At 45.0% G+C, this 25,942-nt stretch overlaps 2 protein-coding genes across 2 annotated transcripts; both read left to right on the forward strand.

The window, feature by feature from the left end:
* The first annotated feature begins 4,674 nt into the window (after positions 1-4,674).
* Positions 4,675-5,205, forward strand: LOC140907083 (uncharacterized). The gene has a single exon (XM_073332258.2). It carries the CDS (start codon positions 4,675-4,677, stop codon positions 5,203-5,205), a length of 531 nt encoding a protein of 176 aa, XP_073188359.2.
* Positions 5,206-23,676: 18,471 nt separating this feature from the next.
* Positions 23,677-24,279, forward strand: LOC140907086 (uncharacterized). The gene has a single exon (XM_073332272.2). The coding sequence runs from the start codon at positions 23,677-23,679 to the stop codon at positions 24,277-24,279; it is 603 nt and encodes a 200-aa protein (XP_073188373.2).
* The last annotated feature ends 1,663 nt before the right edge of the window (positions 24,280-25,942 follow it).

Below are 25,942 nucleotides of genomic sequence, written 5' to 3' on the forward strand. Positions count from 1 at the left end.
ATGGAAGTACCAAACACACAAGAAGCCACCAAAGATGAACGCACTGCATTCAAGAAGTTCATTAACAGGGTTGTGCAAAATTATAACAAGAAACCAAGAAGGATGGAGATGTAGTGCTTCATAGAAAGCTTGAGAAACCAACTGTAATTCGTGTGACGATTTTAAAACATGAGTTAAATCTAATTAAATGGTCATGAAATATTTTTCAGTTTTTACTGTGGTGCCATACAGCCAACCTTCACCCTTACGGTCTGACCCTCTATTGTCCCTGACCACCACCACCCCCACCCCCTCCCCCTGTAAATTTGAACGCCCCCCCTAATTTCAATTCCTGGGGAAAACACTGCATTTAATGCTGCTCAGGTTAAAAGAAATCCTGGTGGGGGTGTATTTTCCACTGTAACAATCATTCTAATTCTGGCTAAAAAGCTTTCCATCGGAGACGGGTCTTGCAGAATGCCCTAGGTTGGTCAGAATTGCAATTAATCCCGTCTCATCCCACAGCAATGTGACCTTTGAAGAAGTTCAGCTTAACTCTGTCAATCTTGTACTTCTTCCTTTTCTTTATTAGCTGGAGTCCCCCACAAGAGCCAGTTCTCTTGGCTGCTCATGAATGGAGATGCAGTACCTGATGTTTCCCATTTTGGTTTCACAATACGCTGGATCTGAGCACCAGGAGGTGGAGCTGCTGAGTATGCACAGAGAGAAACATTCCCAACAAGATTTCTGGAGTGATATCTGAGACTTCGACATGCATTTTTAAAGTGAAGGTAATCTTCAGTGTTGGAACATCTAATCCCAGTAAAAAGTTATTACTACTTAAGTCATTCATCTCTTTGGCTACATAAAACTTGATGAGTGTTTGTGAAGTGCTTTGAAATGCTGAGATCAGAGGAAGCTTCTGACAATCCACCCTGCATGTTAAAATTATACCTGTTTGTATCACCTGAACCCTACTGGATGCTTCCAGATACGTCACTAACCTGAGAGTAACTCTGAGAGAGGATCATTCTGGAATTTTTTTAATTTTGGTTTGATGATTTGGGGGTGAACTTTTGGGTGAAACATCTTCTTATCTAAGTGTGAACAATGATCAACCATTGAGAGTCTTGCAATGCATTCTAATTCCCTTTACCTGTAGTTGTTTTCTCAGTGGTGGGTATTTACACTTGAGCAGAATTAAATTCTCTTGTTCCAAAAATGTTCCCAGTTTGAATTGTATATTGAGATTTTATTCCTATACTGCACATGAACAAGCTTGAAATGCACACACTTGTAATTCCTTTGGACCTTTATTATCCTCATGTACAAAGAAGGCAATGTTGAAGAGATATACCACTCTGTACCACATTTCACAGACCTGAAAGAATTCATTACCACTGCCTTACTGTGACCCATTAGAGAGTGGTCATTCCAAGGAGAGAAAAAGTAGTGCACACAGGGCACTTGGTGTCTTCATTGCAGTGGGTGCTGTGGCTTAAAACAAGTTTTTAAAGCTTGAATTCCAACTTGATATTTACAAGGCCACCACACTCTTGGAATATTGACAGACTTGCAATTCCTTTCCAGAAGTATTAGCGTCAGGTATAAAGAAGCCGCAGTGAAAGAGGGTCACAACATTAGCCAGTTTGTTATTGTTGGTGCTTAGATCCAAGGATGCAAGCACTTTGTAACCAGACATGTTATTAACCTTGTCTTGTAACACAGTGCAACAGGGATAAACCTAGAGCTCAGCCTGTGGTAGGTGGAGTCAGGACTCTTGGGTTGTATTTCTGTTTTCTGCAACTGACCCCATGTGACCTTCACCTCACCATGCCTCTTTTTCCAGGCATATCAAACACAGAGAGTAAGGATGGGAAAACTGGAAGTTCTTCAGTGTCCTCAGAACTCCAGATTTCAAAGCCTTCACAAACACTCGCTGGTGTTTTACACACGCAAAGGGTTGTATTCTTAGAATATTAATAAAGTGTTGTTGGGATAAGTCATCTCTGCACTGAGTCATACAGTACCTTTAAACAAAATGGAGGCCAAGGTCTCTCTTGTCATTACCTTAATCAGGTCATGATTTAAGCCACACAATTTGGAGCTATTTTCATTCAAACATAGCTTTGATTTTGGCATTTTTTAAAAATCCATATGGGGTAGAACGGCCCCGTCCAGTGACTATCAGCTTCAAAGACCCGTGCGTTAGCCAGTGCCCTGACTCCAAAGTGGTGATCAGACCCTCACCGGGAGTCGTGACCCTCCCAGGACCAATTCTCCACAATTTCCCTCAGCAGAGCGAAATGGGACCATAAGAGCCCCTGTCGTCAACGTCGGTTTCGGGGGCTCTATTACATTTGGAGGGATTTTTTTACTGGAAAATGAAGGTGCTCTCTTCGGATAAATTACCTACCAAAGCAAGACACTTCTGCCCTCTTCCCTGGATATCGAACCCAGCCTTGGGGAAATCATTTACACTTTGAACAGCAGGCTGGTTCAGGCAGGAATGTTTTCTGCAACATGCCCTTTGTCTCGTCAGACATTATGTCAAATCTCATCCCACAGCCATCTCCTCCTTCACCAAGAATGCATCATTTTAATCTCTCCTGGGCTTCCCGCTGGGCTCACTCAACTGCATTGTCGAACTAGACTTCAATTCCTTGGCTGCTCATGGATGGAGAGATGGTTTGTGGTAGAGTACAGGTTCCAAGACTTAATTCAAAACCTTTCTGTAAAAGAGCACTGCTTCCTTTCTCTCTCTGCCATCCCTCCCCTTGACCCATGATGAAATCTACTCTCAGCAGCCCTTTGAGACAGCATTGGTGACCCAAGTGAAGGGCCAGTGTTAGGTCAAGTTTTTGTCACGATAGAAAAAGCTTCACCCCTGGGCAGATGGCCATCACAAAGGCCCATGCTCAACTTAAGTCCCTGCTGTGACCAAGTTTGAAACTTTAAAATTGGATTCAAGTTGTCTATAGGCATTGTACTATCCCTCTGCCAAAGGATGAATTTCAGACTTAAAGTCAGGACAGGAAACAGGCTGGAGGAAATGGAATGATTCCCATGGATTTCAAAGGCAATTGGATTGGACCTGCTGAGAATGGAGGTGGTGAGAATGGAGAAAAAGGGGTGCTTGCTTCATACCACGTTTAGAATGAACTGCCCCATGCCCCTAATCACGACCAGCATGAATTGCAAGGAACAAACTGTATTCCTTTCATGACACCCACTTGTGCTACTGATGCCGCTCAGAATCATCACCTTGACCTTCATTATAATGGCAGCACCTATAAAATCTCTGGAATGATACGAGAAATGCAGTTGGCCCATACCATTCTAAGATGAAAGACAGCTGAAGAATGCAAAGTGCATGTCACACCCTCTGAGGCTCAGATTAGCCCAATAATCACCAACGCTGAGGAAAATAAGCTCCATCCAAAGGAGGACTTGCGAAGGAAATCAAGTTTGTTTGGTAACTAATTAGGACCTCCTCCACAAACAGCATCTCAGATCCTCCAGGCAGTCCTAGGAACGGTATAAAGGCACTCACGATTCAGATTTATTCTAAACACTTCTCCAGACTTCATCTCCTCAGTGAACTCGGTAAGTCCAATTCCACTCAATCTCTTTCTAACCACAGAGGTATCACAATAGGGCCTCTCTCCATTGAAGATGGAATCTTGCATCTGCTCACTGTGATTTTTGTCATGGATCAGGGGGTTCTTCCATAACTATCTTGAGTCGTGATTCAGTTGCAGGCGCTTGTAGATTGATGATCTGCAGCTAAAGGAGAGACTTTAAGAGCAACACATACAATTCAGAAACATATTTCCTATTAACTGGAAGAAGAATGAGGGCATTGAAATCTTTTCAGTAACTTTGGAATGTCTCTTAACATTTTTCACTTTGCTGGACTAGGAAGAAATTTTCCCGGGTTAGTCCAGAAAGGGCCAGTTCAGTGGTTTTCTACATTCCTCTATTAAGCAGCTGTGACCCCTCACTACTGAGGACAAGAGAATGGATTGAGATGACAAGAGGTGTGATCCAGGCTAGGAATTCCTATGTGCTTCTGAGCAGAAATACCCATACCTCATATGGTGTAATTTCGTGCCGCTCTATGGAAGTCAGTGGAACTGAACCCATTAAACCCCAGCTGAGGAGTTTCTCTGTAGTGAATTGTTTGGAGAAAAGAAAAGTTTCTGTTTCTTCTTGTAGCAAGTAATGGTGACTCCCAAGGTCTGGAAAGCCAAGAGCCACACTGTGATACCAGACTGAACAGGTTTGCATGCAGAGGTTAAATCCTCAAAGGAAACAATCTGATTACCATGATCCCAGCCATCTTCTCTTTCAGAAATGTCTAAAATGGACCCAGAATCCCAGGTGTCCAGCACAGAAATAGTTACACTTATTCTAGTCAGCGTTTTTCAGACAAAGTCTTTTTGAGAGGATCAAAGGGGCCTGCTGGGAGGGAAGTTTAGAGCGAGTGGACAAGAGGCATAGAAAGAGAAAATAGGAACAAATACATGACCACACACAAAGAGATTAAATCCACTTCTCCTCTCTGACTCAGGACCCATGCTGACCTCATGACAATTCTAACCCAGCTTTGAAGCCTTTCTTCCACCGGCACTTGTACCGTCTCTTTACTCTAGTCCCTGTTTTGTGTTCCAGGTTTACCTCCGTCCCAGAAAGATGTCTTTCTCCAGCCTCTGCTATCCAGAATGCGGGGTGGCCCGACCCAGTCCAGTCACTGGCAGCTGCAATGAGCCATGCGTTAGGCAGTGCCCTGACTCCGAAGTGGTGATCAGACCCTCCCCGGTTGTCGTGACCCTCCCCGGACCAATTCTGAGCAATTTCCCTCAGCAGAGCGAAGTGGCAGCCGTAGGAGCACCTGTGGTCGGAGCTGGTTTGGGAGGCTCATTCGGTTCGGGGGGACTGTACGGCTATGGAGGCCGTTATGGAGGGTTGTATGGTTTAGGGAGATATGGTGCCTACGGGGGCCTTTATGGTTATGGGGGAGTATTGGGCCATGGGGGATACTGCGGTTACCCGGGCCTTTACGGTTACGGGGGATTATTGGGCCATGGGGGATACTGCGGTTACCCCGGCCTTTATGGTTATGGGGGATTATTGGGACATGGGGGATACTGCGGTTACCCGGGCCTTTACGGTTATGGAGGATATGGCCGTAGGTATCTTGGTGGATATTGTGGGCCATGTTAAACCCAGCAGGAACGTTCGTGGAGGAAGGAAGAACCAGAAAATGAACAGCAAGATCCAGATTCACCCCTGATCTTTTGGGCATGGCTTTCAGAAGTGCTGTGCAAACATGGCTCCACCTGAGGGAGCTGTGTGTGCTCAGCACCTTGGTCTCATAGCCCTGCTGCATTTCCAATGTTACGCTTTAGGACTCTTTCCGCTAGTGCTTTCCCAGCCATGTGCTGATTCTCACTTTCACATGTGGACTCATTCTGAATTACACGCAAGCTATTTACACTAAGCCCGCAGAGAAGCTGTGTAGTCCTCTGCTTCTATTTTGCTTTGTCTCATTTCCCACCAACTGGGGTAAAATAAAAAACTTAAAATGGTTACAGAGGGGACTTCTTTGTCAACCTCTGCAGCTGCAACAAAGCACAAAGAATCTGTTGTCTGAAATGCAACCCACTGAGGCCTGTGATTGGTCATAGGACTTCTTGAAACTCTGGAAATACATTCTTTCTGCTCCGTACTATTTCTTCCTGTAACTGTGTACTGCCAATTGCATTTGCATTAAAAACTTTGCTGCATCATGGTATCGGTTTTCTGGTTCTCCTTGTTCCGCCCTCCTTGCTTAAAAATTCCATCAGACGAAATTCCTTCCTGTGGAGTCGGGGCCACAGGGCACTTCTCAAATTGCAATTTTCAAAGCCCTGGAGTGATAGAAGAATCTTGCTCTTGGAGTGGTTGAAAGCATTCTGCAGGCCCTAAGCACCATGTGGAGTTTCTCCTTGCATTACCTGCTTTAGCAAAGAGTCTTTTCCTGCAAAGACTTAGACACATTTTCTTTGGTTTCAAGACGGCCAATCACATGGTTCGTGGTAAGAGTTTGTGGGAGTCTTTGCAGAACAGCGACCCAGGTTTTCATAAGTTTGAGTGAGGAATGTAATAAGTTCTGTGCTACTCTCAACTTCTGCCCTTGGACAGGGTGATTAAGATAAAAGGCTTGTCATTAAATTAAATTAAGGATGATCCTGAAAGCATTGCCAGGCAACTCAGTTAAAAAATGGGAAACAAAAAATTGGAATAAAGGGCCTATTTTCAGAATGGAGAGAAGTAAATAGTGGTGCCCCCCAGTGGCCTGTATTCAGATCAGCGTTGTTCAACATATTCAGAAATGATCTAGAAAAAGGGGTAAACAGTGAGGTGGCATAATTTGCAGATGACACAAAATTATTCAACTGGGTGACTTGGCAACAAAATGGCAGATGACATTGAATGTTCAATGGAAAGTAATGCACATGGCAAAATATAATCCCAACGATACATACAAAATGATGGGGTCTAAATTAGCTGTTACCCATCAAGAAAGAGATTCTGAAGTCCTTTGCCGTACTCTGAAAGCACTATGGTTCCAGAGTGCTGCAAATTTATGAGAATCCTTCTCACTGTGCCTGTATCATCCTGAACTGCGGAATGATCATTCTCCAGCTTCAGAAGATTTACAAATTATCTCCAGTCACCAGTGGGACAGACGCAACTGAGTAATGCCGCTGTCCTTAACGTGCATCAAGACCATACCAGGGAACTAGATGTAAATAAGATTGCTGACCATTTCATCCAGAAAGCTACAGTGAGACATAATGTCCTTCAACTGGGACGTTAGTGAAGACGTCGTTCTAACAATTTAATTAAAATTGTAAAGATACCAAGGACAGACACATATTCTCAAACTAGAATATGAAAGAAGTGTATAATTATGCTGAAAATAGTCTACCCCCAAAATTGGCCAGCCTCCCCTGCCCCAAAACACACACTTCTTCGAGAGAACCCACTGGCAAAAAGAAAAGTCAGCGCCTACGCTTGACACAACCTTTGCATGAATTTTGCAGTGCTGGAGATGAGATGAGAACATTTAGGGCAATGGGGTAGAAATAGTTCAGCTTCATATTGGAATTTTGAATTTCACTGCACCAATAAAACTCGGTTAAATTAATCTTCTCATGCTTTCCCTTCATGTGTTTATCAACTGGTCAGCAGCCATGTCCACTCCTGGGTCAAATAACACAACCAAAAGTTGATTTCACAAGGATGATGCTAACACACTTGACTGAAGTCCGTTCTGCCCATATAGACAAATTACGCTATGTCCCTGATGTGATAAATAAGGTCATAGAAACCGCTTTGGGACTGCCACCTGATTTGCTGAGACTACCTCGAAGCCAGTTTTCCCTGGCAGCTTTGGACTTCAGTACCTTACCTGGTTGTGCCAGACACACTAGTCTGCTACAAACACAGACCCAGGTCTGAACCACATCCCCCAAAAGCTTCAGGCTTAACTGAAAACAGCTTAAGAAGTGCTCCTAGAGTGACCAGATAGCAAGTGTGAAAAATCGGGAGGGGGGTGGGGTGTAATAGGTGCCGAAAAAGAAAAAGCCCCAAAAATCAGGTATCAAAAATCAGGACTGTCCCTATAAAATCGGGACATCTGCTCACCCTAAGTGCTCCTGTCTCCAGCACCCAGATACCCAGTTCCCAATGAGACACAAAGCCCAAATAAACCCGTTTTACTCTATAGAAAGCTTAGACAGGGTAAACTCATAAATTGTTTGCCATCTATAACATTGATAGAGAGATATGCACAGCTGTTTGCTCCCCCGGGTATTAATTACTTGCTCTGGGTTAATTAATAAGTAAAAAGTGATTTTATGAAATATAAAAAGTACGATTTAAGTGGTTCCAAATAAGAACAGACAGAACAAAGTAAGTTACCAAGGAAAATAGAATAAAACATGCAAGTCTAAGCCTAATAAAGTAGGAAACTAAATGCAGGTAAATCTCGCCCTCAGAGGTGTTCCAATAAGCTTCTTTTACAGACTAGACTTCCTCCTACTCTGGTTCCAGCAATCACTCGCCCCCCCGTAGTTACTCTCATAGAATCATAGAATCATAGAATATCAGGGTTGGAAGGGACCCCAGAAGGTCATCTAGTCCAACCCCCTGCTCAAAGCAGGACCAATTCCCAGTTAAATCATCCCAGCCAGGGCTTTGTCAAGCCTGACCTTAAAAACCTCTAAGGAAGGAGATTCTACCACCTCCCTAGGTAACGCATTCCAGTGTTTCACAACCCTCTTAGTGAAAAAGTTTTTCCTAATATCCAATCTAAACCTCCCCCACTGCAACTTGAGACCATTACTCCTCGTTCTGTCATCTGCTACCATTGAGAACAGTCTAGAGCCATCCTCTTTGGAACCCCCTTTCAGGTAGTTGAAAGCAGCTATCAAATCCCCCCTCATTCTTCTCTTCTCCAGGCTAAACAATCCCAGCTCCCTCAGCCTCTCCTCATAACTCATGTGTTCCAGTCCCCTAATCATTTTTGTTGCCCTTCGCTGGACTCTCTCCAATTTATCCACATCCTTCTTGAAGTGTGGGGCCCAAAACTGGACACAGTACTCCAGATGAGGCCTCACCAATGTCGAATAGAGGGGAACGATCACGTCCCTCGATCTTCTCGCTATGCCCCTACTTATACATCCCAAAATGCCATTGGCCTTCTTGGCAACAAGGGCACACTGCTGACTCATATCCAGCTTCTCGTCCACTGTCACCCCTAGGTCCTTTTCCGCAGAACTGCTGCCTAGCCATTCGGTCCCTAGTCTGTAGCTGTGCATTGGGTTCTTCCGTCCTAAGTGCAGGACCCTGCACTTATCCTTATTGAACCTCATCAGATTCCTTTTGGCCCAATCCTCCAATTTGTCTAGGTCCTTCTGTATCCTATCCCTCCCCTCCAGCGTATCTACCACTCCTCCCAGTTTAGTATCATCCGCAAATTTGCTGAGAGTGCAATCCACACCATCCTCCAGATCATTTATGAAGATGAATAGCTCCTTTCTTCCAGTTTCTTTCAGGCATCTCTTTGGGGTGGAGAGGCTATCTCTTGAGCCAGCTGAGGACAAAATGGAGGCGTTTTCCAGGGCCTTATATAGTCTTTCTCTTGGGTGGAAACCCCTGGTGTTCTCCTGTGCAGAATCACAGATACAAGATGGAGTTTTGGAATCACATGGGCAAGTCACATGTCCATGCATGACTCAGTTCTTTACAGGCCGACGCCATTCTTTACATGTTAGTTTGAACATTCCCAGGGAAACTCAGATGTGGATTGGCGTCTCTGAAGGTCCATTGTTAACGAAGTACTCCCAATTACTTAACTAACCCCTTCACGCTCTGTTGACCAAATCTGCCTTATGTGCTTCCTAGAGCAAACACTTCAAATACAAGCATAGAGCCAATGCTCATAACTTCAGATATAAAATTATACATGATTACGAATAGGAGGAATACATTCAGTAGAACACAATATTTGCAAAGATATGTTACATGGCATGTCTAGCATAAAACATATTCCAGATATGTCATATTTACACTCATAAACATATTTCTATAAAGCATTATGGGGTGCAACATCACAAACATCATCTGCAGAAGTCAGGAATCTCATGTGTGATATCAAGAGACTCATTTCCAGACCATTCATTCCATACAAGAATCACATGGTTTTTGAGGTAACTGTGACTCACTGCACTCCATATTATCGGTCTTGTATAAAATCCCCTGGATGTACCATGGCTTGATATTGCAGGAATTGCAGATCAAAAGATTACACTTCCCACTACATTGTTCGTCAACATTTTTGTGGCTCTCAGTTCCCAGAAGATGAACATTTTCCACAAATCAAATTTTTGATTTGACAACACAAAAGTAAAAATGTATCCAGACATTCCTGCCTGTTTAAGGACATCATACAATACTCAGGTGGGGAGGAGAGATTTAGCCATCTAGCCAAGGGTTTTGTGTAAGAGCAATACAGCTCTAGTCTTCAATATCAGACCTTACCCATGGACCCTCCTTGGAACGAAAGAGCATAGGCATTTCTACAAAGATCAGGCCTCTCTCCCACAGTGGTCAGTACCAGATGCTTCACAGAGTGGTGCAAGACATCCAGCAGAACACCTTATGGCCCCTGCATCATTTGCACGTTACAATCTGGTGTAAAACCCATTGTGTAGTTGAGAATCAGGCCCACTCGGTTGATAATAGGGGAAGCCCATAACCAGGAAGAAATTAGACAAAACCGATCAAGAGTAACATGGCAAACATTAGGACTGTTTGCAGAGGTGCTGATGAAATGAGGCTCTCTCATTATTTCACACTGAGTTCAGTGAACCCAACACTTCTCAAAGTCACACCTAGGCACTCAGATATCAGCCTGTATTGTACCATTCATTTCCTGGTTCTGCCTTTTCCCTTGGATATGCCTGCTGGGTTTAACATGGCTCACAGTTTCCATTAAGGTACCGATGACCCCATCACGATCCCCCCAACCCTCTTTTCCCCAACAACCATATGGGCCATGTTATAAGGCAGTGAAGGAGGTGAGGAGAAGTTATCCTTCCTTGCACAGTCTCTGTTGTCTCCCAGTCTCAGTGATTAATCAGGGGGCAAAGGTCGGGGAGGAGCCCAAGCCCACCCTCTGCTCCGGGCTCCAGCCCAGGGACCCTATTAGTATCAACTATGGAAGCTGACCTTTTAGAAACATGACATGTACAATTCCGTGGGCTACTTCCCCCACACAGCAGCCCTCACTTCCTCAAGCTCCACTTTACCCTTACCTCAGGGCGTCCTTCCTTGTGCCTGATATGGTGTGTACTATTCAGCCTCTCCAACAGCGCAACTTCCTCCCACAGCTCCTGACATGCACACCCACCTGACTGACTGGGAGGCTTTTAACTAGTTTCAGCCAGCTCCTGATTGGCTTCAGGTGTCCCAATCAACCTAGCCTTCTCCCTGCCTTCTGGAAAGTTCTTAATTGGCACCAGGTGTCTTAATTGACCTGGAGCACTTCACTTATCCTGGTACCAGGGATTTGTTTAGCCTGGAGCTAATATATCTATCTCCCACTACTTTTCTGTAGCCATCTGGCCTTGCCCCGTCACACCGTATAATCTCCCATAGCCACTGGGACACCAGTTACAATATAATCCTCCATCACTTTATAAGCCTCTATCAGTACATGTGCCCCCATCACCACCTCCAATGTCAGCTGCACCCGAGGAGACCGCTCTGCTTTCCTGAGGGAAAGAGCTGAGAATGGCTCCTGGGAAGGTCATTACCAGGGACAATTGGTGGGGGAGGGGTGCAGGAGGGCCATTTGGCCTGGCCCTCAAGCTCAAAGGGGGCCTCAAATTTAAAAACTTATAAATTTTTTGCCATTTTATAAGTTTTGCAACTTGTTTTTATGTGCATCCCTGTCAGACACACTCTCTCAGCTTACAGCTGCAAATTTAAGCAAATAAGAGATGTGATTTGGTAAAAGACATAATTTTTTTGTTAACTGATATAGATTTTGTCATATTAAACAGTTTAAAATGTTCATAAATATTAATAAAAATACACTGGTTCTGATGGCACAAGATTAGACCATGATGAACGTGTCCTCTCAGATCAGCTGATTACATAAACAAACCACTACTAGTGGCAGGTGCTGGATCAAGTGCATGTGGAAAGGTAGAGAACTGTTACATTTTAGTGTCTTTATAGTTTTACGTCTACTTGTCTAAGGAATTGTTTATGTGTGTCTGTATGCCCAGATTCAAGGCAAAAATTTGTGAGGACAATCTTGTAGAGTGAGTTTTGTGAGGACACATGTTTGAAATTTTTGGACATTATCCCTCTGTCTGTATCCGTGTCTGTGTTTACTATATATATCTCATCCCTTTGTCTTCAGCTCAGCCTGTTATATTGTACCTTGCATGCTTGAGTTTTGATTCAGTGAAAAGGATAACAACCTGTCTGACTGTTTTATTTTGTGTTCTTAATTAGTATTCCTTGGTTTTCAATCTTTTCAGCATTTGTGTACATGTTTACAGTAAAAGCTACTTATTGACAGCAGAATATTTCAAGTGTGGTTAGGCTACATATTGACCAGATAGATCATGATGAAGACGAGATTTGAAAGTGGTGCAAGCAAGAGACGGCAAAAACAATTGAGTGAAGCAGCAGCTAAGAGCTCAAAGATATAGATTTTACATAGCAAGAGCAATTTATGAGTACAGCTTTGACTGTAACTGACATTGGAATTATTGACAAGAGCAATGCTGCCCAAATGCAATCTTTTCTTCAAATTAGTTGTTTTGAAATTCCAAGTAACATTCCACGAGATGCTGAGAATCATGCTTTCCCTACTCGTCTGCTCACAAAAACTCTTCCAAATGGTGAGACCTATACAAGAGACTGGTTATGCTGGAATACGGAAAAACAATCTCTGTACTGTGCACCCTGCTTCATTCACATGTCCACATTTGAATGCATTCCGATGTCATCTTTGTGGATGAAGCTACTTACAATGATCCACCAAACTGATCTGTAATTGAACCATGCCATGCTACACTTGATGTTGAGAGGGATAACACTGAAAGTCTTATCAATGATATTCAACAGATTTGTGAACAATGCGATGTGATCCTGACTGAGTCCAAATTAGTAGCACAGAATATTGGCATTTCATCTGAATCATAGAATCATAAAATACCAGGGTTGCAAGGGACCTCAGGAGGTCATCTAGTCCAACCCCCTGCTCAAAGCAGGACTAATCCCCAATTTTTGCCCCAGATCCCTAAATAGCCCCCTCAAGGATTGAACTCAGAACCCGGGTTTAGTAGGCCAATGCTCAAACCACTGAGCTATCCCTCCCCCCCAATCTGAGTTCTCCACCAATCGCAACTTACCGACTGAATCCGATACCGAGCAACACTATAGGGTCAATGTCTTCCTTGTCATCATTCACTCTCTTCAATCAGGTCTTACATGTCGATTTCAGTCACTGCGTCTAATTTGTACCCTTTTGGCGTTTCTTTGGCAGTTCAACAGACTGAGAAATGAAGATCTACTTTTTGTAGCTGAACAATTTCAGCAACAGTAGAACACAGAAATCTCAAAAGATCTCAGTGACGAGGTCATCTTCCTCAAACAAATATATTCCACAAACTTTCAATTGGATTGCAATATTCAAGAAATACTCAAACTTGGACTCAATGGGGTGTTTCCTAATATCACAATTGCATTGTGTATTTTTATCAGTTTGCCTCCATCAGTGGCTTCTGGTGAACACGCCTTCAACATCTTGAAGCAGGTAAAGAACTATCATCATTCAACTGTGGGACAAGAGCATTTGAATGGGCTCACCATGCTTAATATCAACTGTGACATTGCACAAGAGCAAGATTTTTCCTCAACAATTAGTGCATTTGCACAGAAAAAGGCTAGAAAAGCATTTGTTAAATAAAAAAATATTCAAATTATGTCTCACCCTTTCTTTGGTGCCTTATTTTGTTTTCATGTGTCGTCCTTCATTTTTATTATGGCTAGGGGCCTCAAAAGCTGAGAGGGCCTGGGTACAGTTCTGCTGCCCTCTATTCAGACAACTAGGATAACAACCCTTTATTACTCCTGCCCCAATAACAAGGAGACTGGGGATTCAGCACTAGTCACAAGTGATCATTTGGGCAATCAATCCCACTGTGCTGAGTACCTAGGCAGGGTGGGTGTGCCCAGGAAAACGAGATCAACTCCTGAAATCCTTTTCCACAGCTCACCACTAGATGTCAGGAAATAGCTCATTCAGAATCTGTGAAAGAAAGAAAGAAAGAAAGAAAGAAAGAAAGAAAGAAAGAAAGAAAGAAAGAAAGAAAGAAAGAAAGAAAGAAAGAAAGAAAGAAAGAAAGAGGGACCTATGGAGCTCTTTTGAATCCTTGTTACTCTCTTTGTCCTAAAAATATCCTGTCTCTAAGAAGCATACATACATAAAATGTCTATCATTAATGCTTGGGATTTCCAGTCTATTAAAAAAATATCCCACCGAAAATGGCTGGAATAGCATTTATAATACTAGTTTCCTTGTTTGGCTGAAACCTCTGTGTGAGTGGGGGATGGTCCCACAATAGCCAGGAACTTTTCTAGCTCCTGCAATCCCCCAGTGGAATTGGCTACAGAAAGAACCTGAGTCCTCGCTCCCACATCCCTTATCCACAGGATGCCTGACCCCAAGGTCTCCCTTTCCACTCTCCCTTGTGGCAGGGACCTTGTAACCCCGACAACACTGGGCCCAGGATTCCTGAGGGGCTCGACCTGCAGTCTGCTCGTGGTCACTTAGGACAGGGGTAGGGTGTCCCCACACCGGGGTGCTCTCTTCACACGAGATGCTTCCCGGACACCCACTGATCATTACATACAGTGCAAAGCAAAAACAATTTATTAAACAGCAACTAATAAATCAATAAGGGAAAATGGGGAAGGTTAAAAGAACAAGTTACCCCACCCTGTGGGCTGAGGGACACCACAAACAGCCGTCTCTGGAGCATAAGGGCAGTTCACAGTCTGTTCTTCACCATGTGCCAGGCCTCCTGCCCGGACCCTGGCTGTGCTGCAGGGATGCTGCAGGTTGGACCCTTCCTCTGCCGGTTCCCACACGCCCTCGGGCATGTAAGAATGAAATCAGGAGGGCCAAATCGCACCTGGAGCTGCAGCTAGCAAGAGATGTTAAGAGTAACAATAATGGTTTCTTCAGGTATGTTGGCAACAAGAGGAAAGCCAAGGAAAGTGTGGGCCCCTTAATGAATGAGGGAGGCAACCTAGTGACAGAGGATGTGGAAAAAGATAATGTACTCAATGCTTTTTTTGCCTCTGTCTTCACTAACAAGGTCAGCTCCCAGACTGCTGCTCTGGGCATCACAACATGGGGAATAGATGGCCAGCCCTCTGTGGAGAAAGAGGTGGTTAGGGACTATTTAGAAAATCTGGACATGCACAAGTCCATGGGGCCGGACGAGTTGCATCCTAGTGCTAAAGCAATTGGCGGCTGTGATTGCAGAGCCATTGGCCATTATCTTTGAAAACTCGTGGCGAACGGGGGAAGTCCCGGATGACTGGAAAAAGGCTAATGTAGTGCCAATCTTTAAAAAAGGGAAGAAGGAGGATCCTGGGAACTACAGGCCAGTCAGCCTCACCTCAGTCCCTGGAAAAATCATGGAGCAGGTCCTCAAAGAATCAATCCTGAAGCATTTACATGAGAGGAAAGTGATCAGGAACAGTCAGCATGGATTCACAAAGGGAAGGTCATGCCTGACTAATCTAATCGCCTTCTATGATGAGATTACTGGTTCTGTGGATGAAGGGAAAGCGGTGGATGTATTGTATCTTGACTTTAGCAAAGCTTTTGACACGGTCTCCCACAGTATTCTTGTCAGCAAGTTAAAGAAGTATGGGCTGGATGAATGCACTATAAGGTGGGTAGAAAGTTGGCTAGATTGTCAGGCTCAACGGGTAGTGATCAATGGCTCCATGTCTAGTTGGCAGCCGGTGTCAAGTGGAGTGCCCCAGGGGTCGGTCCTGGGGCCGGTTTTGTTCAGTATTGTCATAAATGATCTGCAGGATGGTGTGGATTGCACCCTCAGCAAATTTGCGGATGATACTAAACTGGGAGGAGTGGTAGATACGCTGGAGGGCAGGGATAGGATACAGAGGGACCTAGACAAATTGGAGGATTGGGCCAAAAGAAATCTGATGAGGTTCAATAAGGATAAGTGCAGGGTCCTGCACCTAGGACGGAAGAACCGAATGCACAGCTACAGACTAGGGACCGAATGGCTAGGCAGCAGTTCTGCGGAAAAGGACCTAGGGGTGACAGTGGACGAGAAATTGGATATGAGTCAGAGGTGTGCCCTTGTTGCCAAGAAGGCCAATGGCATTTTGGGATGTATAAGTAGGGGCATAGCGAGCAGATCGAGGGACGTGATCGTCCCCCTCTATTCGACATTGGTGAGGCCTCATCTGGAGTACTGTGTCCAGTTTTGGGCCCCACACTACAAGAAGGATGTGGATAAATTGGAAAGAGTCCAGCGAAGGGCAACAAAAATGATTAGGGGTCTGGAACACATGACTTATGAGGAGAGGCTGAGGGAAGTGGGATTGTTTAGTCTCCAGAAGAGAAGAATGAGGGGGGATTTGATAGCTGCTTTCAACTACCTGAGAGGTGGCTCCAGAGAGGATGGTTCTAGACTATTCTCAGTGGTAGAAGAGGAGAGGACAAGGAGTAATGGTCTCAAGTTGCAGTGGGGGAGGTTTAGGTTGGATATTAGGAAAAACTTTTTCACTAAGAGGGTGGTGAAACACTGGAATGCGTTACCTAGGGAGGTGGTAGAATCTCCTTCCTTAGAAGTTTTTAAGGTCAGGCTTGACAAAGCCCTGGCTGGGATGATTAAATTGGGGATTGGTCCTGCTTTTGAGCAGCGGGTTGGACTAGATGACCTCCTGAGGTCCCTTCCAACCCTGATATTCTATGATTCTATGATTCTAGGTGGGAGGACCCTTCTTCCCAGCGTCAGGCCCCATCGGGGTTCTGATCCCCGCCTTGGCTGGGGGCGTCTCCCTGCGCTGGGCCCTCTGCGCAGGGCCCCCGCCCCGGCACTGTCCCCAGCTGCTCACCGCACCCGGCTCTGGACGGCTCCAGCCCAGGCCCCGGCTCCACTCTGCCTCAGCCTGGGTGCGGCTCTGCCTCCAGCTCGGCTCTGCTCTCTGGGCTGCTGCTCTGGCCCGTCAGGCTGCTGAGGCTCTGCTCAGCTCAGCTCTGGCTGCTGCTCTCGCCTTAGCTCGGCCTCCCGCTCAGGCAGCTCCCGCTCACACGGAGGACGGGACCCCGGGATCCTGACTCCTTCATTGGCCTGCCCGCCCTGTCAATCGGGCTGACCTTCAGCATTGGCCTTTCCCCACTTGCCTTTGAGACTCTCAGTCTCAGGATCCTGATTTCTCATTGGCCCTTCCCCTTTCTTTTGGTCCTGAGAGAGGGCCATGAAAAAACCCCACTTAGTTTTAGTAAGGGGCCAACAGTCCCCTGACATCTGCTGACAAACAAGTTCAGTCCAGCATCACAAGGTGGTGCTTTGGCTTGGAAACTTCAGCGAGTCACCAACACTTGCGGATGAATAAACAAAAATGGGTTTTTTTAATCAAAACAAAACACAAACCCCCACCTCCTCCCCAGGTGTAAATCTGCTCTGTTTCACTGGCCTCACTTCAGCTACACTAAGATAGACCAGACGGGGATCTGCACCTAGAATTACTCCTCCACATGAGAAGAGAGCAACTGCCATACTGGAAGAGACGAGTGGCCCATCTAAGGCCGTATCCTGTCTCAGTGAGTGTCACTCACCAGCTGCTTCAGGAGAGAGCGGAAGAACAATGAATTAGTCCTTTTTGGAGAAAACTTGGGGAGTTTCTTCATAAACCCTTGTCAAGACTGATTCCCCACTCTGGCACTTCGAGTCCAGAAGATGCGGGCCCTCAAGGATTCTAAAAATTCATACTGGCCACTCCAGGTTTGTATTCAAATTCCAAGCTTGCAGTTTTTTGCTGACCTTGGGTGGGTAGATCCTGCCACCTCCCAAGTGCAAAAACCCTCTCAAGAGGCCAGGAAGGTACACTTGGGAATTCCTTCCTCTGGGGTACCCTCAAGCCATTTCACACACACACACACACACACACACACGGTAAGAGCTGAGAAAGAAAACAAAGGAAATCAGCTGTTCCCACCAGCTAATTAACCAACATGTGCACCAACCGTGAAGACACAAACTGCAATCCTGGTCTTAAAAGAGGTGAACTTTATTAAAAAAAAAAAGAAAGAAAAATCTAAAAACTCAGGCTACTACTAGATTTAAAAAAAGCAAATACTAAAATTAAGAAGCAAGAATAGCTTTCCTTAGGTCCTGCTTAAAGGTAACAAGCAAAATAAAAGCACCTGGGGTTAGCACAGAGGAGTCCACAAGGCATAAAGAAATAAAAGATATAAACTTCATTGCGTCTCCCGAGACATTGCCTGATCTACTTCCATACCTGGGGTTCCAAATGAGTAGTTTCTAGGTATGATCTGAGGATTTTTCATATCTGGCCCAAGCTCTTACAGCATAGTTCCAGCCCTGTCTCTGCTCTCCGGGAGAACAACACAGACAAACAAAGGGGAAGTTTTTTTCCAAACTTTAAAAACTTCTAGCCTTCCCATTGGCTCTTTTGGTCAGGTGTCCGCTCCCTTCCTTTTACCCGAGACTTTTTAACCATTTACAGGTAAAGGAAGTAGAGAACAGCTACTAAGAGGGATTTTAAAGCTAACTGGCTGCCTGGGTGTCCATAAAAGGGAGCTCCCCCCACCACCATTCATTTATCACAACCCTAAAATAAAATTGGGGGTGAGAATTCAGAGCTCCCTAAGGAATTTGAATGTCCAAGTTCCAACTAAAATCAGTGTCTAAAATGCGTGTCTTGCTCTGAAAATCCAGACCTTGAATTCTAAACCATGAAGAAATCAACACCTGCAACTCGATAAAAGAAAACAATTGAAAAACCCCCAAACTCTTCCCACTGTTTGGAATCACAGAGTGTCTGTGCAAGATTCAGTCCTAAATTAAAAGGATCACTGGCACCTCATCTGAACACTTATGGAGAGAGCGACTTGAATAGGATTCTCTAGTTCTCAGAGGAGAATAAGTTAAAGTGGTTAGAAGACCCCTGACTCATGAGTATTTTTAGACAGTTTTTTACGCCGCCAGAGGACTTGAGAGGCCCTTTGTTCCTGAAGGCCTAATTAGTTAAAAAGAAAACTTTGCATAACTCCTTCAACTGATGTAATTTTTTCCCTCCATGTTTTTGAGGATTATTTTCTTCCTAACTCCACATGGGGTGAGGGGCACATTATACCCTGCAGCTCCCTTTCTTCTGAAAACTTTATGGGCCAGCTACATTGCTGGGATCATTCTATTGACTTCACTGATGCTGCCGTGGGCTATTCAGAAGCCCTGAATGGAAACTGTCCAAAGCAATTCAGGAGCAGTGGTGAGCAGGGGTTGAGTAATCACTGTGACTGGTTTTATTGCTGCCTCGCCACTTGCTCCCTGGGTAACCTTCACCTCAGTGTGCTTGTTCACCTCCACATCAACCAGCTCTCATAGCACACAACAGAACCACTAACCCAGGAACCTATCCTTGCAACAAAGCCCGTTGCCAACTGTGTCCACATACCTATTCAGGGGACACCATCATAGGGCCTAATCACATCAGCCACACTATCAGAGGCTCGTTCACCTGCACATCTACCAATGTGATATATGCTATCCTGTGCCAGCAATGCCCCTCTGCCATGTACGTTAGTCAAACTGGACAGTCTCTGCGTAAAAGAATAAATGGACACTGTCATAAATATAAAGGGAAGGGTAAACCCCTTTAAAATTCCTCCTGGCCAGAGGAAAAATCCTCTCACCTGTAAAGGGTTAAGAAGCTAAAGGTAACCTCGCTGGCACCTGACCAAAATGACCAAGAGACAAGATACTTTCAAAAGCTGGGAGGAGGGAGAGAAACAAAGGGTCTGGGTCTGTCGATATGCTGCTTTTGCCGGGGATAGAACAGGAATGGAGTCTTAGAACTTTTAGTAAGTAATCTAGCTAGGTATGCGTTAGATTATGATTTCTTTAAATGGCTGAGAAAAGAACTGTGCTGAATAGAATGATTATTTCTGTCTGTGTGTCTTTTTTGTAACTTAAGGTTTTGCCTAGAGGGATTCTCTATGTTTTGAATCTAATTACCCTGTAAGGTATCTACCATCCTGATTTTACAGAGGTGATTCCTTTACTTCTGTTTACTTCTATTTCTATTAAAAGTCTTCTTGTAAGAAAACGGAATGCTTTTTCATTGTTCTCAGATCCAGAGGTTTGGGTCTGTGGTCACCTATGCAAATTGGGGAGGATTTTTACCAAACCTTTCCCAAGAAGTGGGGTGCAAGGGTTGGGAGGATTTTTGGGGGAAAGACGTGTCCAAACTACATTTCCCAGTAAACTCAGTTAGAGTTTGGTGGTGGCAGTGGTTATTCCAAGGACAAAGGATAAAATTAATTTGTACCTTGGGGAAGTTTTAACCTGAGCTGGTAAAAGTAAGCTTAGGAGGTTTTCATGCAGGTCCCCACATCTGTACCCTGGAGTTCAGAGTGGGGGAGGAACCTTGACAGACACAAATCAGATGTCAAGAATTATAACATTCATAAACCAGTCGGAGAACACTTCAATCTCTCTGGTCACTCAATTACAGACCTAAAAGTCGCAATATTACAACAAAAAGACTTCAAAAACAGACTCCAACGAGACACTGATGAATTGGAATTAATTTGCAGACTGGATACAATTAACTTAGGCTTGAATAGAGACTGGGAGTGGATGGGTCATTACACAAAGTAAAACTATTTCCCCATGTTTATTTCCCCCCGCCACACACACACACTGTTCCTCAGACGTTCCTGTTAACTGCTGGAAATGGCCCCCCTTAATTATCGCTACAAAAGGTTTCCCCCGCTCCCTCCCTCCGCTCTCCTGCTGGAAATAGCTCATCTTAAATGATCACTCTCCTTACAGTGTGTATGTAACACCCATTTTTTCATGGTCTGTCTGTATATAAATCTCCTCACTGCATTTTCCACTTTTATGCATCTGATGAAGTGAGCTGTAGCTCACGAAAGCTTATGCTCAAATAAATTGGTTAGTCTCTAAGGTGCCACAAGTCCTCCTGTTCTCATTGCATTACTGTGACCCATTAGAGAGAAGTGATTTGAAGGAGAGAAAAAGTAGCGCACACAGTGCACTTGGTGACTTCATTGCCGTGGGTGCTAAGACTTAAAACAGGGTTTTTAAGCTTCAGTTCCATCTTGATATTTACCAGGCTACCGCACTCTTGGAAAATGGACAGACTTGTAATTCCTTTGGAGAAGTATTATCCTCAGGTATAAAGAAGCCGCAGTTACAGTGGATCACTGCATGAGCCAGTTTTTTATTGTTGACGCTTAGATCAAAGGATGGAAACATTTTGTAACCAGACATGTGACTAACCTTGTCTTGTAACAAAGGAACAGCTTCGAGCTCCACCTGTTGTAGGAGGAGTCAGATGTCTTGGGTTGTCTTTCTGTTTCTATTGTTGTTGGGGTTTGATGCCTCTGCACTGAGTCACACAGTCACTTTAAACAAAATGGAGGCCAAGGTCTCTCGTGTCATTCCCTTAATCAGGCCATGATTTAAGGCCACCCAATTTGGGGCTATTTCATTTTCATTCAAATGTAGTTTTCAATTTGGGATTTCTTAAAAACTGTGTGGGGTAGAGCAGCCCAGTCCAGTGGACCTCAAAATCAAAACAAGACACTTCTGCTCTCTTCCCTGGATATGGAACCCACCCTTCGGGATATCATTTACACTTTGAACAACATTCTGGATCAGGTAGGAATGTTTTCTGCAACATGCCCCATGGCTGATCAGACTTTATGTCAAATCTCATCCCACAGCCATCTCCTCCTTCACCAAGAATGTGTCATTTTCCTCTCTCCTGGGTTTCCTGCTGGGCTGTTGGGCTCACTCACTTTCCTGCTGGGCTCACTCAGCTGCATTGTCTGAAGTCAAGACTTAACTCAAAACCTTTCTGTAAAAGAGCACTGCTTCCTTCCACTCTGAGCCATCCCTCCCCTTGGCCCATGAGCAAATCTGCTCTAGGCAGCCCTTTGAGACAGCATTGGTGACCCAAGTGGAGGTCCAATCTTTTACTCACCAATCTTTTAGAGTAAGATTCACCCTGGGCAGAGGACCATCACAAAGGCCCATGCGCCACTGACGTCCCTGCTACGACCGAGTTTGAAAGTTTAAAATGGGACTAACATTGTTCATCGGCTTCGTACTATCCCCTGCCAAAGAGTGAAGTTCAGACTTCAAGTCCTGACAAGAAACATACTGGAGGCAATGGAATGATTCAAAGAGGATTGGATCTGACCTGCTGGGAATGGAGGTGGTCAGAATGGAGAAAAATGGATCCCTGCTTCCTAGCACGTTTAGAATGAACTGCCCCATGCCCCCAATCACGACCAGCATGAACTGAAAGGACCAAACTGGATTCCTTTCTTGACACCCACTTGTGCTACTGATCTGCTCAGAATCACCTTGACATTCATTCTCATTCCAGCACCAATAAAGTCATTGGAATGACACGAGAAATGTAGTTGGCCGAAAGAATTTTAAGATGAAAGACAACTGAAGAGTGCAATGTGCATGTCACGCCCTCTGAGGCTGAGATTAGTCCACTAATCACCAACGCTGAGGAAAACAGCTGCATCCAAAGAAGAACTTACGAAGGCAATCAAGTTTGTTTAGTAACTAATTAGGACCTCCTCACAAACAGCATCGCAGATCCTCCAGACAGTCCTCGGAACTGTATAAAAGTGTTCACGACTCAGACCTCTTCTAAACACTTCTTTGGATTTCATCTCCTTGGTGAACTGGGTAAGTCCAATTCAACTCAATCTCTTTCTAACCCTGGAGATATCAGTCTAGAGCCTCCTTTTAGTTTAGGTCGAATCTTGCATGTAGTCACTGTGATTTTTGTCAGGGATCAGGGTGTTCTTCCCTCTTGTGCAATTATTTAGTTGCAAGTCCTGGTGGATTCAGGATCTGAAGCTAAAGGAGGGACTTTAAGAGCAAGATATGCAATTGGGAAACATACTTCCTATTAACTGGACAAGAATTAGGGCATTTAAATCTTTTCAGTAACTTATGAAAGTCAGTTCGCCATTTTTCACTTAGCTGGATTAGGAAGAAATTTTCTCAGATTAGTCTAGAAAGGGCCAATTCAGTGGTTTGCTACTTTCCTCTGAAGCAGCTGTTACTCCTCACTATTAGAGACACGAGAATCGATGAAGCTGACAAGTGGCGTGACCCATTCTAGCAATTCCTATGTTCTCCTGAGCAGATATACCCATTGAAGGTGCTTCTCCTCAGATGGTGTAATAGCATGGGGCTCCATGAAAGTCAGTGGACCTGAGCTGACTTTACTCCAGTTCAGGAGTTTGTTGTTAGTGATTTGTTTGGAGAAAAGCAAAGTTTCTGTTTATTCATCAACAAGTTTTGGTGACTCCCAAGGTTTGGAAAACCAAACACTCACACTGTAATACCGAGCTCAATTGGTTTGCATGCAGAGGTTAAATCCTCAAACGAAAACAAGTGATTACCATGATCCCAGCCATGTTATCTTTGATAAATGTCTAAAATGGACCCAAAATCCCAGGTGTCCAGTATAGAAATAGTTGCATTTATTCTAGCCAGTGTTTTACAGAGAAAATCATTGAGAGGGTCTCAAAGGAGCCAGTTGGGAGGGAAGTTTAGTGCCAGTGGACAAGAGGCGTAGAAAGAGAAAATAGGAACAAATACATGACCACACACAAAGAGATTAAATCCACTTCTCCTCTCTGACTCAGGACCCATGCTGACCTCACAACAATTCTAACCAAGCTTTGAAGCCTTTCTTCCACCGGCACTTGTACCGTCTCTTTACTCTAACCCTGGTTGTGTGTTTCAGGTTTACCTCCATCCCAGAAAGATGACTTTCTCCAGCCTCTGCTATCCAGAATGCGGGGTGGCCCGACCCAGTCCACTCACTGGCAGCTGGAATGAGCCATGCGTTAGGCAGTGCCCTGACTCCGAAGTGGTGATCAGACCCTCCCCAGTTGTCGTGACCCTCCCAGGACCAATTCTGAGCAATTTCCCTCAGCAGAGCGAAGTGGCAGCCGTAGGCGCACCTGTGGTCGGAGCTGGTTTGGGAGGCTCATTCGGTTTGGGGGGATTGTATGGCTACGGAGGGCGTTATGGAGGGTTGTATGGTTTAGGGAGATATGGTGCCTACGGGGGCCTTTACGGTTACGGGGGATTATTGGGCCATGGGGGATACTGCGGTTACCCGGGCCTTTACGGTTACGGGGGATTATTGGGCCATGGGGGATACTGCGGTTACCCGGGCCTTTACGGTTACGGGGGATTATTGGGCCATGGGGGATACTGCGGTTACCCGGGCCTTTACGGTTACGGGGGATTATTGGGCCATGGGGGATACTGCGGTTACCCGGGCCTTTATGGTTATGGGGGATTAAGGGGATACGGGGGATATGGCCGTAGGTATCTTGGTGGATATTGTGGGCCATGTTAAACCCAGCAGGAACCTCCACAGAAGGAGGAAGAACCAGGAAATGAACAGCAAGATACAGATTCACCCCTGATCTTTTGGGCATGGCCTTCCAAAGTACTGAGCAAACATGGCTCCATTTGAAGTCAGTGGGAGCTGTGTGTGCTCAGCACCTTGGTCTGATAGCCATGCTGCATTTCTAATGTTATGCTTTAGGACTCTTTCTGCCAAGGCTTCCCCAGCCATGTGCTGATTCTCTTATTCACATGAGGACTCATTCTGAATTACACGCAGGCTGTTGACACTGACCCCGCAGTGTGAAGGAAAAAGGGGCCTGAAGATAGGCATCATTTATGGTTATTATCACTTTAAGTCCACATGTTCTATCCTTCTTATCCATATGTACCTTTAATGCCTCACTTTGACCTTTGCTACGGCCCATGTATAATGGAGAAGCTGCGTAGTCCTCTGCTTCTGTTTTGCTTTGGCTCATTTTTCACCCAATAGCGTAAAACAAGGCACTTAAAATTGTTACAGTGGGGACTTGTTTGTCAACCTCTGCAGCTGAAACAAAGCAAACACAACATCTTGTCTGAAATACATCCCACTGAGGCAGGTGATCGGACGCAGCCCTTCTTGAAATACTGGAAATACATTCTTTCTGCTCTGTAGTATTTCTCCCTGTAACTGTGTACTGCCAATTTCTTTTGCATTAAAATCTCTGCTGCATCATAATATCAGTCTTCTGGTTCTCCTTGTTTCTCCCTCCTTCCTAAAAAATCATGTTGGATGAAATTCCTCCCTTTGGGAGAGACGGCAGCACTGGGCACTTCTCCAGTTGCAATTTTCAAAGCCCTGAGGTGACAGGAGAATCCAGCCCTGGGAGTGGTTGATAGCATTCTGCAGGCCCTGAGTACCAGGGTGGAGTTCCTCCTTGCATTAGCTGTTTTAGCAAAGCGTCTTTTCCTGCAAAGACAGATTTTCACTTTAAGAATGTAAGTTTTTCCTTTGATTTCAAGAAGACCAATCACATGGTTCGTGGTAAGAGTCTGTGTGAGTCTTTGCAGACAGTGACCCAGGTTTTTGTAAGGAAAGGAAAAGTGGCCACCAGATCAGTTAGTTAACGCAATGTTAACGGTAGACCAGGGGCGACAGATTCTTCCTCAGCGTGTGGGTGTGGCACGAGGCCCTGCTCCTTCCGGGGGCCCATTCCAATCCCTCTTCTGTCCCCGAGGTACTGTCTCCCTGGCCAAACCGAAGCTGGATCCAGGCTGGGGAGCCTGGGTTCTTCTGTCTGCCAGGGCTGAGGGGCCTCAGAGCAGCCCCCGGTCCGTGTCCACAGCTTCTGGGTCCCACACACATGGCAGCTGGAGGGTCCGCGCATAGACACATATTCAATAATTAGAATATGAAAGAAGTGAATAAATATGCTGAATTCTTCTGGGAATGACTTTTTTGTGTGTGGGTACGTCTGTCCCGGGGTCTGTCAGCAGTGAGGAGGAATCTTGTGCTGAAGCCCAAGTGGGAAGGACCAAAGCTACAGAAACTGCTGAGGAAATGGGAGAGTGTCTCTTTAATTCCTCTCCAGCCGTGCAGGGCAGTTTGCTACCAGGAGTGGGGAGGGTAGAACCAGCTCCTGTCCCATGGCTGTGCCCTCAGGGGATGGGAATGTTTTGCCAGACAGAAG

The sequence above is a fragment of the Lepidochelys kempii genome, chromosome 1 (assembly GCF_965140285.1).
Source record: "Lepidochelys kempii isolate rLepKem1 chromosome 1, rLepKem1.hap1, whole genome shotgun sequence".
Taxonomy (NCBI): domain Eukaryota; kingdom Metazoa; phylum Chordata; order Testudines; family Cheloniidae; genus Lepidochelys; species Lepidochelys kempii.